The sequence below is a fragment of the Chaetodon trifascialis genome, chromosome 1, assembly GCF_039877785.1.
Source record: "Chaetodon trifascialis isolate fChaTrf1 chromosome 1, fChaTrf1.hap1, whole genome shotgun sequence".
Classification (NCBI taxonomy): domain Eukaryota; kingdom Metazoa; phylum Chordata; class Actinopteri; order Chaetodontiformes; family Chaetodontidae; genus Chaetodon; species Chaetodon trifascialis.
This window is the reverse complement of record NC_092056.1, coordinates 1,582,949-1,599,243: the sequence shown is the minus strand read 5'-3', so window position 1 is coordinate 1,599,243 and position 16,295 is coordinate 1,582,949. Positions and strand designations below refer to the sequence as shown.

Here is a 16,295-nt window from a genome sequence, read left to right as displayed (position 1 = left end):
CCTTCAGATTTGTTGACGCCCCAGGAAAAAACTGATATTTGAATAATGGTTAAATTTACTAAAATCAGAGGCGAACGTGTTGGCAGACTTTCTGTGATTAAGTTTGGGAAGCAGTGAAGCTCAGAAACAAGAGCTGGTTTTAAAAGTTTCCAAACCAGAGCTTCTCCCAAAGGCGGGAGTGTGGCGCGACTGTAGTTCAGATAATTTGAAAAAATAATGGAAATTATGACTAAATTAAAAAAATTATCCACCGTTTGTGTGTGTGGGGACACAAACAGCATTTTTTTGCCATCAGTTTGGTGAGATGGATGGCTCTAAATAATACGATGCCCATGTTGCTTTGAAAAACACACAAAAACAAAAAAACACTGGGCCTTGTTCGACACGCTGAGCGTGAATATTTTATCCTGAAGTGTTTCTTGTTGAGGCGTAACCCGAGAATCAGACGGATATCGTGTTAGCCAGTTAAATGAGGGAAGAGGCTTATTTAGTTTTATTTGTCCTGAGATGAACGTTTTGTCTCATAGACGCTTGTCTCAATTTTTCTGTCACTACTTTTAATGGATGCAGCTAGCAGCTAATTAGCTCACTTTAGCTTAACTTAATTAGCCCCATTCTTAATCCCATAACTTCTCTGTTAAGTATTTCCACGGTTAACTTCTCTGGTTAAATTTTGATGTCTGGCATTTATCTCTGACTTTTTATCACAGAATCATTTCTTATTCTTCGGAGGTTCGACGGTCAGAACAATTATTCCTTCATGGCTTCATTAAAGCCAACAGAAGAGAGACGACAGGAAACGAGGGAAGAGAGATGAGGAGGCCAGGCTGGAATCAGGGTCTGCAGCTTGTGGTCGGGGCCTCACGGGGCCTCCAGGGTGCAACAGGGACCACTTTCTGACACAGTTGCTCATCTTTTGTGCTGAAGATTCAACCTGATGAGTCTTACATTCATCAGAGCTGCGACTGTCTATGAGTTAATGACCAGGAACAAACTGTCATTGTATTATTATTATTATGAGTGCGTGTGTGTGTGTGTGTGCGTCCATGCTTGTCAAGGTCATAAGACATACGGTTGGACACAGGTTGGCACATGCTGTGGACAAACCAAGCAGCTGTTTTTGTGGGAGAGCAGAAATGTCAGATGAGACAAAACATTTCAGCCTTTCCTCAGAAGTCAAACGACACAACAGTCTGAATACAAACGACTCGCTCTCGCTCTGATTTCAGCGCCCGACGCGCCGCCTGCCATCCAGCCTGACAGCTTGTCTGTCTCACATCACCCGTCCACCACCGGTGAAATTGAGATTCTCGCTGTGTCTCGTCCTCTGAAGGAAGACATTTTCAGAGACACAAAAGCTTCCCCGTCTCGCTGGTCGGAGGGACGTGGAGCGGCGAGCTGTGAGTGGAGTCGGTGCGTGATCTGTCGCTGTCCATTACCTCAGCGTGTTCCCCTGTCACATGTGATGGGCACAGCGATCCCCGCTGCAGGGGCCTGATGTATAAACCCTGACAGGCCTCCGGAGGAGCTGCAAGCATGAAGGACTTTGGGAAAAGAAAGGTCGCCCGCTGGGGCTTCTCACAAGCAGGGGGTAGATTTGTGTCTCTGAGAGCTGCTGTGATTGAGAGAGTGCTGGAAACACTGCAGAAAAAGGATTTAATGGCATCTGGACGCTTGTGTTTGATGCTTGTTTTTAACTGGCTCAAAAAAGTGACGTTAATGAGAGAAAGCACACAGCAGGAGTCACTTCACACGCTGACATCACTGCACTGAAATGAGTTAAAACGCCACAAAAATCTCAACATTTAAGCATGTTGTCTCAAAGCTGCACTGCTTTGTTTTAACCTCTGAGGACTTGAAATGTGGCTTTGAGGAACTCCTTCATGGTGACGGACGACAGCAGCTGGAGTCAGCTGTGATTCGCTGCAGCTGCTTTACAGCTGCCGCGACTCAGTTTCAAGGCAAAAAGTAGAAAATGCCGCACTTCCCAAACATTCATGTTTATGCCAAAATATATATGAATTCACAGCTGTTTCTGTTTGACAGAGCACCACTGGTTTGGCATGTTTCTGGCCAGCTGATGAATCTCATCCAGTATTCGCCCTCTTTTAGCTCTGCTTTGGTCTCCACCACCTCCATAGAAACTCATCTGACTCTTGTTGCTCCGCTGTGTTCAGCAGCTTGTCTCTGTCTCTGTCTCTGTCTCTGTCTCTGTCTTTGTGTGGTGGACAGCTGCCTGCTGGGAACAAAGAGCAGAGAGAGTGAACCAGAACAGGACAGGAAATAAACCAAAACGACGAGCTGAAAGAGGCTAAAACGCTCTGCAGAGCTGAGGGCTTGTTATACACTGACGTGTTTTTCTATGATTAGAGCAGCTTTAAAGATCAGAACTTTTATAAATATAAATATAAATATTTCCTGCATTATTGATATTTTTCACTAATTAGTAGATTAAATGGACCCCTAACTCAGATTTTACATCACTTTTCATTTTCATTTTACAGCTATTTCAGCATCCTTTGTAAATAAAACTAATGATTGTATTGAGTTTATAATGTGTTGAGCATCTGACAATATTCTACATGCTCAGGATATTCAGGATACGCTGTCTGATATAAAAAAAAAACATTAATAGCCATCAAAACTGTGCGATGCTTCGTGACACTCGTCTTAAATAATGAATGAACTCTCTGTCAGTGTCGATGTTTCAGCACCAGGTGATGGAGGCTGTGTGAGGCTCCTGTACTGAAGTAAAAGTACAAATACCACAAATACTGCTGACAAAAGTCAAGGACTGACAATGGCACTGAGGTAAAAGTATGGAAGGAAAATGTAAAAATGTCAGATTTTACTGCAGTACAGTACTTAAACGTGCACATTATTCACCACCGTAATGATGAAATGATGTTACTGCGTCATATTAAGGATGTACTTAAGTATTATGTTGGAAAAATACAGAAAGTCAAAACTTCACCGGCATGCAGAAGAGGAGGAGGAGGAGGAGGAGGAGGAGGAGGAGGAGGAGGAGGAGGAGGAGGAGGAAGACTCCTGGCTCTCAGCACATACAGAATAACAAACACTCTGCCTGCTGTCGGGAAAGACACCTGGGAGACCCTGTGGACATTTACAGCTATGTCAATAACTCAGGTGAGGTCCTCCACGCTACGCTGCCCTCCTGTACACGCGGCAGAAAGCAGGAGCAGCGAGCGTCGAGCTTAAAGCCCAAAGGACACAAAAAACGACTCCTGCAGCATTTCAAGGACCGATCCATCAAAACACAGCTGACAGGCAGCAGCAGGAGCCTCACATCTGGAAGTACTGCACAACTGCAACTTCTTCTCAGGCGTTTATCTCTCATTTATGTTGCTCATAACATTTCGCTCATTAGCTCGATGACCGAGAAGCAACGACGAGGCAGGAGTCCACGAGGCGTCGACCAACCAGGTATTTCTAAGTACTTTAAAAAGCAACTGGTCTTGTTAATCTGTGTGGGATCCCTCCCCAGGTGACACTCTCACACCAGGACTCCTAATGGCCAAGTGGGTCAACGACTGCCCAGGTGTGAACGATCCTGCAGGAGGAGAAACACCTCCAGCAGTCAGTCAGAGCTGAAGAAGCCTCCTGGACGAGGAGGCGAAACGTCTCCTGGAACCTGAAGCGAGTCCAGCTGCCCTTTAAAGCACTTAGAAATACTCTGGTACAAGTACAAGTCCTGCAGCAAATAAGCAAAAGTTTTAGCATATAAATACACTTAAAGTAGCAGAAGTAAAAGTACTCATCGTGCAGCATCACCCAGGTCACAGAAATGTGTTTGATCTATAACAGTTGATGATGTTTATCACTTTAAAGTTGCTGCTGGTTTAAGGTGGAGCTCATTTTAACTGGATTATTCAGATTATTCTCTAATAATATATGAGAATTCATGTGTTGATTATATTTTGGATTTTTAACCCAAAGTTACCTGTAAGCAGTGAGTGTAATGAGTAAAAAGCAGAACATTTCCCGCTGAGATGCAGAAAGTGAAAGTGGATTTGAGTGGATTCAGCCAAAAGGACACAACAGGAATGAAGCGCTGCTGTTGGAGCTCCTCCCTGGACATTGTCCACCAGCAGGAGGTCAGTTTGAACGTCCTCACCGGCGTCCTGAACGAGCCGAGGACCCCACACAGACCCGCATGCATGTCGCTAATGACTTCCTCTCTGTGCGTTCAACGGCCCTCATTGTGAGCTGAAATTACATTAACATGGCTGATGATGATCTCACTGGCCTGGACTGTGTGTGTGTGATGGTCTACACACACACACACACACACACACACACACACACACACACACACACACACACACACACACACACACACACACACACACACACACACACACACACACACACACACACACACACACAAAACGTCTTGCCTGTTTCCTGTCAGCTGTTGTTTCTCTCGGCTGTGCTGAAGGACGTCTGATGTGATCGAGTGTGTTTGGACCTTGAATCAAACTTTATTGAGTCGTTTCCTGAGCAACATGTTTTCGCACGTTAAAGGGACGAGGCCACGTTTGGAACGATCAGCTGATAATCAAGCAAACAGTAGATGCATCGCCATAAAATGTGGTCAACAGATTCATATTTGCCTCAGGATGAATTGTAAACAATTCATCAGAATGCAGACAGAATGCAGGTTCCCACAATGCAAATCATTACATTTCAGGATGAAGGCTGAGGTTAAGGTTAGGACAGCTGTCCAGGAAATGAATGTAAGTCTATGTAATGTCCCCATAAATACACGAGTGTGTGTGTGTGTGTGTGTGTGTGTGTGTGTGTGTGTGTGTGTGTGTGTGTGTGTGTGTGTGTGTGTGTGGATAATACATGCAGAGATTTGGCACAGAGTTCTGAACACTTTGCTCCAGGCAGCAGTGGATGTGTGTGTTGGACAGACGTGGGAGTGTCCGTGTGTGTGTGTGTGTGTGTGTGTGTGTGTGTGTGTGTGTGTGTGTGTGTGTGTGTGTGTGTGTGTGTGTGATACAGTCATCTGAACAGCATGGAGGAGCTGCTGTCATTACTCTCCTACAGCACCAACCTGCAGCCCTTTGCTGCATGTCATCAGTCGTTTTAATAAACACTGTTAATCATTAAAATTCAGACGTCATCGCTCCTCTTTGGTTTCAGTTTGTTTTCAGATCATCTGGAACGAAGGATCGTTGTAAAGATGGAAACAGCCCTCCACCACTTTGCTCCTGCGAGTGAAATCTTTATTAGTCATAATTAGTGTTATTGATTATGGTTAATTATGATGTTACGGGTTACTTTTCACCCTCTCTTCAGCAGCCTTCCTCCCTTTTCTTCACTTGTAGGAGCCTTCAATGAGAAACTGACTGACAACAAACATTCAGTCTGTAAGCTGGAAATATATCAAAAAAAAAAGAAAAGAAGCTATGAGTCTCTAAATAAACAAAACAAACAAATAAACAATGTCTAAATAAACAATACAAATAAATAAACAACGTCTAAATAAACAAGACAAAATATGACTTACTGATACTCAAACACAGCTGAGGTTTTCAGTTGTCCCCTCTCATCTGTGGTCTGTGTGGAGTCACTTCGCCCTCTAGCGGTCTGGGCAGGAACTGCAGGAGGCTGCAGCTCAGCGTCATTACTGCAGTCAGTCATGTACAGTGTGTATTTATACACACCATCTTTTTCTTTTCTGTGCACTTTAAAAACTTATACTACTCTGTTTTTATGACTTGATCGTCATGTTAGTTGCTGTCTGCAAACAGCTGGTGTTGTACTAATACTGCTTGTTACTCAGTGGTTGCACCATTAGTGGTTTGGTGACGTGAGCAGAGGAGTATTTATTGATATCAAAGAGTACAACGACTGAGCTAATGATAGCACACAGTAAATACAATCAGTCCAACTAAAACTGCTCAACATACTAATAATTAGCACAATAATAAGCATTGAACAGAGACTCTGTGAGCGGCTGAAAGCAGCGGAGCCAGCACCACCTGCAGGCGAGTTCCAGCTACTGCAAACCTGCCACGATCACTGCCGCTGCAGTTTATTATTCATTCTCTTAAAGCTGCGCGTCGTTTTCATCATGAAAATGATCCATTTAAAGCTGCAACATTTTCATTTCTGGATCTCAGTCTAATATTCACAGTTTTTTACTCCATCAGCTCGTGAAGGAAACATCTCTGTAGCTGCTGGAAGCTTCACGTGTTTGCTGCTCAGCAGGAAGTGGCTGTCTGCTTCAGACTTAAATCAAACAAACAAACAAACAAACAAACTAGCTACTGTAATCAGTTTATTGGCAAAGTATAGTGAATGTTGTGAGTACACGCTTACTACTCCAGCTAGCTACCAGACGTCCATCTAGCTCTACACATACGTACCCTTGTTGTCTTAGAATCTATTTTAGAGGTTAACGGGATGTTTTTCATACAGACTGTACACAAAAAGAAAACAGGACGGTGGATTTGTACATTATAAAAAACACAACAACATCTTGGCTGAAAGTTAAAATTGTACACAAACGAATTTCAAAATGATTTTTCTGTATAAACAAATTTCATTTCCAAGACGGATCTCCCCCCAAAAATTTCTCCTGCTCCAGAATAATCCTCATAATTTAAGTTCACATGGTTCGACGGTGGTTAAAGAAGCGCTTCACGCCGCACGCACTCGCTGTTAAAGTGGCTAAAATACGAGCCTGGATATCAACTTAAAGCCTGTTTTTGCTCGTCCTCACAGACAGATGCACACTGGGAGCGATACTTCCAGAAAACAAGTACCATAAATGTTCCTCTTTAGTATCTCATTATTTCTATTATTACCAGAAGAAAAGAAGAAAAACCGACAGCTGCTAAAGAAAAGACTGGCAGTATTTTTTGGATTCAAATTCACACAAATAACGGCTAAAATTATGTACAAAGGTACTAAAAACATTTCACAATAACTCAAAACGCTGGTGTATAAAAGAAAATAAAAAAACCACTCGATGGATTTTCCATTTGTCCAATCAGGCGTCACTCAGCTTCTGTCACACCTGAAACCAGGAAGCGGAAGCTCGACACTAACCTGAGCCCGCGAGCGTCTACTCGTCCCTCAAACTTCACTTCTCACTGCTCGTCCGTCTTTTCTTACTTTCCAAACTCGTTCTGCGACGGGATCAAAAGTCTCTAAAGTGCTCCGAAGAAACTGGACTGACGGAAAAGACGGAGGCGCCTCACAAGAAGAAGAGGAAGAAGAATCTAACAGAATATAAAGCAAACACACATTATTTTACATTTGGACAAAGGTTTCAGCGAACACAGGGTGGAGGAAAACGCATTATTCGATGCTCTCGCTCTGTCGGCAGCGCCGCCGAGTCGCCTCTGCCTGGCGCCTTCAGTACTTCGGCACTTTGGTGTAATCCTCGGTGTGAATGCTCCTGCACAGGCAGATGGACAGGATCATCCCCAGCAGCTGTCAGCACACAACAACACACCTGTCAGACGTCTCACCTGCGCAGCCTGAACGTGGCCTTCACACGCTTCGATCCAGATCAATAAAGACACCGATCAGCTCGCAAGAAGACGTTTAAAGCACCTCTGAACATAAAGAACTCACTTCTACTTCAGTAGTAATACCACAGAGTCCTGCAGTACAAAAGTATTAGCATCAACGTACAAAGTAAAAGTACTCGTAATGCAGAGCGACGCGTTTCAGAATCCTGAGTTTATTAAATCCCTGAACTCTAATTATCGATGCTTTAATGTGTGAATGTTGCAGCTGCTGGAGCTCATTTTAATGAGTTCGCTTACAGCAGGGCAGCGTGTGAGCTTCACCATCATCATCACTAATTCATCATCAACTGAACTTATCAGACAAACGAGCTGATGTAAGAAAAAAGTACAACATTTGCCTCTGAAATGAGGCAGAAGTGTAACGTGAGAGAACGTGGAATTTAAAGAGGAATATGGACAAAGACACAGGACAGGATGGATCCAGCAGGACATTTGACTGTCTGACTGCTGAGTCCTCTTCAGGCGCTTTGATTGACAGCTGGCTGTTATTTAAATGAGGTGTTGGAGCGTGATGCTGCTGCTGTACCTCAATCAGAGCGACGCCGACGCAGATTCCCAGGACCACCCCGATGTTGGTGAGGAGCCAGCTCTCCACGCTGGCGGCGCAGCCCTGGTGACAAACGACAGCACAGAGGATGAGGAGCGCAGGTGGAGGACGCTCCAGGTGAGACAGCGAAGGAAGACGCTGCTTACCACGTCGTAGACGGGCCAGTCGGGCGTCTGAGCCTCGCAGAACCCGCTGTCGGAGAAGTTTCCGGAGGCGAGCGAGACGTTCTGGCAGGAGCAAGGAAACAGCAGCTGGGAGCTGTTGACGATGACCATGTTCCCGTTCCAGTCCAGGCGGCTGGTCCAGCCACAGCACTCCATCTACAGACAGACAGGACGAGGACGAGGACGAGGACCGGGTCTGAGACTGTCCACTGCGATTGGACAAAGCTGAAACCATTTGTTTCCTCAAATGGTTTCAGCTCATAAATGAACTTGATCAATGTGGATGTAAACGTTAAAGCAGAAGCAGAAGGTCGATCGTCAGGTGACCAGAACAACACCTTCTGTAGATTTATTTTGAAGGGCACAAACGAGCACTTCCTGTGTTACATTTCCTTTTTCCAGACGTTCTTCAGCTGCTGCTGATTTAATCCTAAATGTGTCTTTGTGTAGAATTTATACACTTTCCTACAAACTGAGTGTTTTAACAGGACGTTAAATTTGTTTATTTAGACTTGAGAAAATGTGAATTGTCTTCTTGGGGGACTTTGGAGACACTGAGGAAGTCAAAGAGTGAGGACAGCGGCCTTTTTCACAGGTGACAGGTAAGTCTTCAGTGTGAGGTGTGAACCGATGTGAATCTGACCCCAGATCAGTGCTTCCTACTCACATTCCTCTGGATGAAGTCCCAGGCCTGCTCCGTGGTCGAGTTGTTGCCGGGGTAGCCGTCCAGCACTTTGGTGACGATCTTGGACATCTCTTCATTCAGCTGACAGAAAGCAGTGGATTAAATGTTATTGGTCATGTGACGCAGCAGATTTGTTTCAGCTGTCTCAAACTGAAGCGAGGACATGCGTCTTTGTGTCCTTCTGCACATGTGTTCCACGTTGTGTCTTATGTTAAACTTCTAAAATCTGGGCTACGCACACACACACACACACACACACACACACACACACACACACACACACACACACACACACACACACACACACACACACACACACACACACACACACACACACACACGGTCAGTGTGCACTGTTAGCTAGCCACTGTAAATGTGTATCACCTACATTAGCTTCTTGTGGACATGGAGGACACTCTGGAGTCCAAATTCAGACGAAAAACGGGATGAAAATGGTCTTAAGTGGAAACTGTTAGCGGTTTGTTTGTTCAGTGTTTCTTCCCATCAGGACTTGCTGAGTTACATGCGAAGATCAGCAGGTTCGGTTAGCTTAGCTTAGCACAAAGACTGGAGACAAAGGGAAACGGCTAGCCTGGCTCTGTCGACCAGCACCTGCAACGTCTGATTTTTTAATCTTTTAATCTAAAAGTGCACAATCATCAAACAGCTGCTCCCTGTTTTCAGTCTTTATGCTAAGCTAAGCTAACCGGTGCTAGCTCAGGCTTCTTATACACTGATCTTCTCATTAAATCTGTAAAACAGGAAATAATCCTTTTTTCCAAAATGTCAATCTACGCCTGTTTTTCCCAGAACGTTCCTGAATCTGCCGCGTCTGTAACATCGGAGCCACGTTTGACTTGAATAATCTCTTTTCTGTTTGGTGTCTTCGCTGCGTCGGCTGGCACCAGCCGTGAATTCTTGCAGAGAAGAATTTGGCAGTCAGATCTGCAAAATGTAAATTTCATCCAGAACATTACAATCAGGAGCTGAAGACGCTCAGCGGAGACCAGAGCAGCAGGAAATCTGGGAGTAATTGCTGCTGAATCTTTCGCTGAGACACTCGAGGTCTCCGCTGGAAAAGCAGATTACATGAACTCTGTTTGGCAGAGCGACGGTCTGACAGCGTCCAGCAGGAGTCCAGATACAAAAAACATAACTGCACTCACAGGAACTGAATTCCTGCTTTTTGTGGCATTTCATCCTTTTCAGACGCTTTAAACTGAGACATCTGGATCAGCGAGGACGCTTCAGGTCCAACTCGGAGAGACTTTCTTGAACTTTGTGCCCTTTTTTTTGTTTTTTGGCTTCAGCAAATCCTAAAAACAGACCCAATTCTGTTACACCTGTAGACGTCTGTATAAACTACGTGTCTGGCTGATGTTTCCCAGTTTTCAGTCACATTCCCCAAAAATCCAAGAAACTCAACAATCCTGTAAAAGCAGCATTTTACTGAGCGCTCAGGTCGGGTTGCTTTGGTGAAAGCAGAGGTAAAAATCTTAAAAATGTGCATCTTTTGTGTTTCTAATCCTCCATGTTTGCAGTTCACACATATTAAATAACTAAAGAGCTGAAATTCAATGATTTTCACCGTCAAATTGTGTTTTTTAAAACATATTTTTGTCTTTGTTTGAAAGCGACAGAAGTGACAAAGACAGGAAATGTCGACCAGACGAGCAGAAACCAAAGATTTCTCTGCTTCCAGCTGCTATAATGTGAATGTTTTCTTAGTCTTCTATGACAGAGAACTGAATCTATTTCTGTCAGACAAAACAAGCAGTTTGAATAAAGTCCAGGAAACTGTGAGGGATCATTTTCACTATTTCCTGACACGATCAATTAAGAAAATGAGCACAGCTTGATTAATAGGGCCGATGTTTCGCTGCAGCCTTTAAGACTTACAGTAAAGCTGTGCTCTCCTCGCTCGTCTCCACGTTAATGTTCACGTCAGCTGATAGCTGAAGACGCTGATGTGAGGATTAGAAACACAATGCATTCACAGAATTAAACTAAATCTATTAAATTCAGGTTTTATTCCCTTTCACGTCAGTCCATTTGTTTACACTTCCAGGCGTCTCATTAAGCATCGAGCTGGATCTGTCACGGCTTACAGAAACGCCTGAGCGGCCCACTCCTAATTACAGCCTGGATGCTGACATAAATGGTGCTTATGAGCTGGAAGCTGGTAATCAGGGCAGCTCGTATGACGCGCACGGTCACGGGGAAACAGATGTTTTGCATTGGAGTTAATTACTGCAGCGTCCATATAAACATGCAGCAGTCTGCATTCGAGTGTGCAGATGCTTTAAAGTAAAAGGACTCGTTGACGCGGACGCCAGCAGATCACCTGCACACGAACAGACCGCTCGAGTCTCTGGCCGTCAGATCAGCAGCAGCTCTGGTCCTTCGAGTGCGACGTTCCTCACAGTTTGTGCTGCTTTAAAGGTCCACGCGACACGTTTCACCCGGTCTGATTACAGTTTGCTGAACGCTCTCAGAGCTCAGAGGCCTGATGTGACGCTTCAGTGTTTGTTGTTTCACTTGTGTCAGATGTATGAAGCTGAGCTGAGAGCTGCGTGCTTGTATTTATCACCTCCACAGCTCAAACTAAACCCAAACTCTACACATGAAAAGAAGAAACTGCGTCTGTATCTGAAGCTGAGAGACTGAGGGGCAGAAAGATGGAAGCAGACTGAGCTGAAACGATCAGCAAACTGAATGAATTACTCTTCAGACAGTTTGTAAACGAATACTTTAAACCTTTAAAGGCACAAAATGTTTTGTTTATCACTGATTTCTTTGATGCCTAAAATGCATAAAACACATTCAGATTAGTGTTAAAGAAGCTTCTTTTTGCTGCTCTTCCTGTTTATCTGTAAGTGCCTCAGATGAAACAGCAGAGGGCGCTGCAACGCTGCCAGCCTCAGTTACACTTTGCTGGTGTGTCGCCTCGTCAGACGCCGCTCGCTCTCGCTCTCTGTGGCGGTGGCGGTGGCGGTGGCGGTGGCGGCGTCCTCGTTGGATTGGTGGAATTAGCTTCTAGTCACAGCAGAAGATGTTTTCATGCAACAACCACAGCACATAGCTCTGCTGATGATGGCGTGTTGTGACACATTGTGGGTGTGAGCGCAGCCAATCAGAAGGGGGGGTGTATTATCAGCAGGTGTGCTGCAAACCTCAACATTCCATTAGCCAGAATTAGTCAGAACCCGTTAACGCCTAACGAGACTAACGAACTGCGGCGAGGCGGAGGAGTGGAGAGGAAGTGACATCACTCACCACTTCCTTCTGGAAGTAGATGAGAGCACCGGCTGCTACCTGAGCGATGAGGATGAGCAGGAGGCAGGTGAAGTACTGAGGAGAGAGGAGAAACAGCAGATGTTAAACTCATCAAACCCAGAAACATCTGGAGGAGGACTGAAACAGCTGGATCACACCTGGACTGAGAGGAGACTGTGACTCAGAGGCTCGGTGTCAGAGATTCAGATTTATTTAGACTGAATTCTCACCAGGACACTGACTGCGATTCATCCGCCGCTGGAAATAGTCCCCGACAAACATTTTCTTTATGAAATTAGTGAGCCTTTTAAAGACAGACTGTATATTTATGAGGTGTTTTTGGAGATGTATGTCCAAACCAGCCGGAGCCACAGACAGGAAGTCAGACAGACCAGCACACCGTTAGCCTGTTCGTCACAATGTTAGCCTGTTCGTTACAACGAAGTTAGCGTATTCGTCATGATGATGTGAGCGTGTTCGTCACGATAATGTTAGCGTGTTCGTCACAACGATGTTAGCGTATTCGTCACGATGATGTTAGCGTGTTCGTCACGATGATGTCAGCCTGTTCGTCACGATGATGTCAGCCTGTTCGTCACGATGATGTCAGCCTGTTCATCACAATGATGTTAGCGTGTTCATCACGATGTTAGCCTGTTCGTCACAACGATGTTAGCGTATTCGTCACGATGATGTCAGCGTGTTCGTCACGATGATGTTAGCGTGTTCGTCACCATGATGTCAGCGTGTTCGTCATGATGATTTTAGCATGTTCGTCATGATGACGTCAGCCTGTTCATCACAATGATGTTAGCCTGTTCGTCACGATGATGTCAGCGTGTTCGTCAAGATGATGTCAGCGTGTTCGTCACGATGACGTCAGCCTGTTCGTCACGATGATGTGAGCGTGTTCGTCACGATGATGTGAGCGTGTTCGTCCTGATGATGTTAGCGTGTTCGTCACGATGACGTCAGCGTGTTCGTCACGATGATGTGAGCGTGTTCGTCACGATGATGTGAGCGTGTTCGTCACGATGACGTGAGCGTGTTCGTCACGATGATGTGAGCGTGTTCGTCACGATGATGTTAGCGTGTTCGTCCTGATGATGTTAGCGTGTTCGTCACGATAATGTTAGCGTGTTCGTCACGATGACGTCAGCGTGTTCGTCACGATGACGTCAGCGTGTTCGTCACGATGATGCTCACAAACACAGTCTGAGTACAAAATGAACCTTCCCTCGTTGTGAAACACTCACTCTGTGCACATCTCAGTTTCCGTCCTTACTCTTATCTCTTACTTTTCTGGTTTCTCGTTTGTAACCACAGCTTAGAAACGAAGCATCACAGAAAACAGAGACTTCCTGGTGAATTATCTTCAACCTGTCTGTGCAGACTGGAGTCTTCATTCAGTGTTTCAGAGCTGCTTTCCTTCCTTTATGAGACATGAAAATTCATTTAGCAGTCATAACTGTGCATCTTTGAACCTTCTGTCCGGCTCTTTCCAGCTTTGCGAGTTCTCGCTCTACGAGCTCAGATTACTGCTCCTCCGAGCCAAACTACTGCATTTCCAAAGCAAATCCTCCACCCACACCACACCTGCATAATTCATCGCCGTGTCTGAAAGCTGTCACTCACCAGGCCGAGCAGACAGCGGATCTCATAAATGGCGCCCAGGCAGCCGAGGAAGCCCATGAGCATGGAGAAAGCTCCGACTCCGATCAGGATGTAGCAGGCGACTTTCACAGCTGTGGAGTTATCTGAGAGCAGATCAGAAGCCACATGTTACCGCAGTGTCGTCTGTCTGCAGACTTTCCTTCAAACATACCTCAAAATAAAAAAAGTCAGGTTAATCTTTACGATCAGAGCTTGGCTGAGCCAGCTCGACATGATGACCACAGCAGGTTTAATCAGCGCTGTCACAGAAACTAACACACGCGACTGACAGCGTTCACGGGCGGGAGGCCAAGTTTACGCCTTCAGAGAAACAACACAAATCTGGAACATTCACTTCATGTCATACGTCGCACTGAAAGACGAGAAGGGAGGATCTTTAATGTTTGACCGACGTGAATTTACTTGAGGTTTTGTAGGATTTTCTGGACAGGATGAAGAGTGAAGCTGTGACGCCGCTGAACTCGACAAACTGGTGGAAACTGAAACCAGACCGTCGATACAGCAACATGTGCGATCATCAAAAATGAATGAAATCAGAAGCAAATGTGTGGCTGCAGAGCTCCACTTGTGGTGAGTGATGGGGCTCCGGCGTAATGCAGGAAGCTGAAGTCAGGCCTCAGCGCCGACTCCCGGGTTCAGAGTCTCTTTATGGACTCATGGAGAGCTGGCAGGGTCTGACACGAGCAGCAGGCTGGAAGGAACACGTCAGCGCACCGCTTTTAAGACCGGACCCCCCTCGCAGAGCCCTCCTGGCCTCAAGGAATCATGGGATACCCCCGCGGGGATCAGTGAACGAGGACACGCGGCTCAAAACCAAGACAAAGGCAAACGAGGGGAGTTTATGATGGAAAATTAGGCTGAGTGTGTGTGTGTGTGGGGGGGGGGTGCAGGAAATGAAAACCAACCTGCATGAGTATGTGTGTGTGTGTGTTTATGTGCCCTCACACACATGTGCAGGTTTTTAGAGTCAACATGCAACCTGCAGAGCAACCACAGATTAATGCTGCAACACTGGCTGATATATCACAATGAAGAGGAGAGGAGGAGGATGAACGCACGCACGCACGCACGCACGCACGCACGCACGCACGCACGCACGCACGCACACTCAAACAGAAGTCAGCGTGTTGAAAGTCGACCATAAACTGATGTACGTTGAAAATGGACAGTTTGTCTTTGTCCCCCTATCAGACTGACACCTGAGGGCTGAGCTGCTCCAGCTTCACTGTGTGTGAATGATGCACCTGTGGGTGATCGATAAGATAAGATAAGATAAGATAAGAGGGATCCACTCAGCGATGTCCACTTGTAGGTATTTGTTAATGCTTGTCATAGCTTCACTGTGGCAGCTGCCCTGAACCTTAGAGAAACAAGTTTGTGAGCAGAAGGTCGCTGGTTCAATCCCCCGGGCTGGCAGCTTAAAAAAGCAGCACTTGCTCCCTCATTCCCACTGCTGAGGTGCCCTCGAGCAAGGCGCTGAACCCCTGCTGCTCCAGTGGAGCTGCCACAGGTGAGGCTGTGGTGGTACTGGGCAGAGTGTGTGTGTGTGTGTGTGTGTGTGTGTGTGTGTGTGTGTGTGTGTGTGTGTGTGTGTGTGTGTGTGTGTGTGTGTGTGTGTGTTGGAGATACGTGGTTTTCCCATTCGACGTGTTGCAGCAGGACTGAGGCCTCGTTGTGACTCAGCTCAGTCTTTGTCAGTCAGGTTACAGCAGCACCAGGCTGATTTCATCCCTCACACACACGCTGCACCAGGCAGCTCATTGATTCACCCTCGAAACCGCTGCGAGCTCATAGCGGGCCGCTGGCTCGCCGTGTAAAATGTCCCATTGAGCGTCAATACGTCTCATTTATGCACAGACACAAAGCTAAACTGTCTGCTAGCTTTAGCGCTCTGCTCCGCGCCGTCTGTGTCGTATGACCACATTCCAGACCTCGACGAAATCCCTGGACTCATCTGTCCTCCCTCCTCTCGGCTCGGACAGACCGGTGATGTAGTGCGTGGCTCTGTGTGTGTGTGTGTGTGTGTGTGTGTGTGTGTGTGTGTGCAGTGATGAGTAAGGCGGTGAGCGCACTGGGCTGATGTGATGCATGCTGATGCTGGACGGAGCAGAAAGAGCCCAGTGTCTGAGGGGAGGACACCTGCAGAGAGGCCACGGACGAGGGACAAATGTCCTCAGTGACGCTCGCTGGTCTGAAACACACACATGCACGCGCGCACACACACACAGGCTGTCTCTCTGTTACACTAGCTCAATGTCTGTCTATATTTCTTCAGTGGTCTCTGAGCCTTTCTGTCTCGCTGACACTGCTCGTCTCTTCTTTCTCAGGCTGATAAACTCTTCAACTGTTACCACTTCAGAGGGAAAAGGTCCAAAACT

At 46.1% G+C, this 16,295-nt stretch overlaps 1 protein-coding gene across 1 annotated transcript in view; it reads right to left on the bottom strand.

Moving 5' to 3' along the window:
- Nucleotides 1-5,833: 5,833 nt before the first annotated feature.
- Nucleotides 5,834-16,295, bottom strand: part of LOC139347959 (CD82 antigen-like) — a 29,263-nt gene continuing 18,801 nt past the window's right edge. Inside the window, exons 4-9 of the mRNA XM_070987901.1 lie at nt 13,879-14,000; nt 12,244-12,318; nt 8,950-9,048; nt 8,265-8,438; nt 8,098-8,181; nt 5,834-7,470 (exon numbers count right to left, since the gene is read on the bottom strand). Coding sequence (XP_070844002.1) covers nt 7,393-7,470; nt 8,098-8,181; nt 8,265-8,438; nt 8,950-9,048; nt 12,244-12,318; nt 13,879-14,000 — 632 coding nt within the window. The 3' untranslated portion in view covers nt 5,834-7,392. The remainder of the gene's footprint in view (nt 7,471-8,097; nt 8,182-8,264; nt 8,439-8,949; nt 9,049-12,243; nt 12,319-13,878; nt 14,001-16,295) is intronic.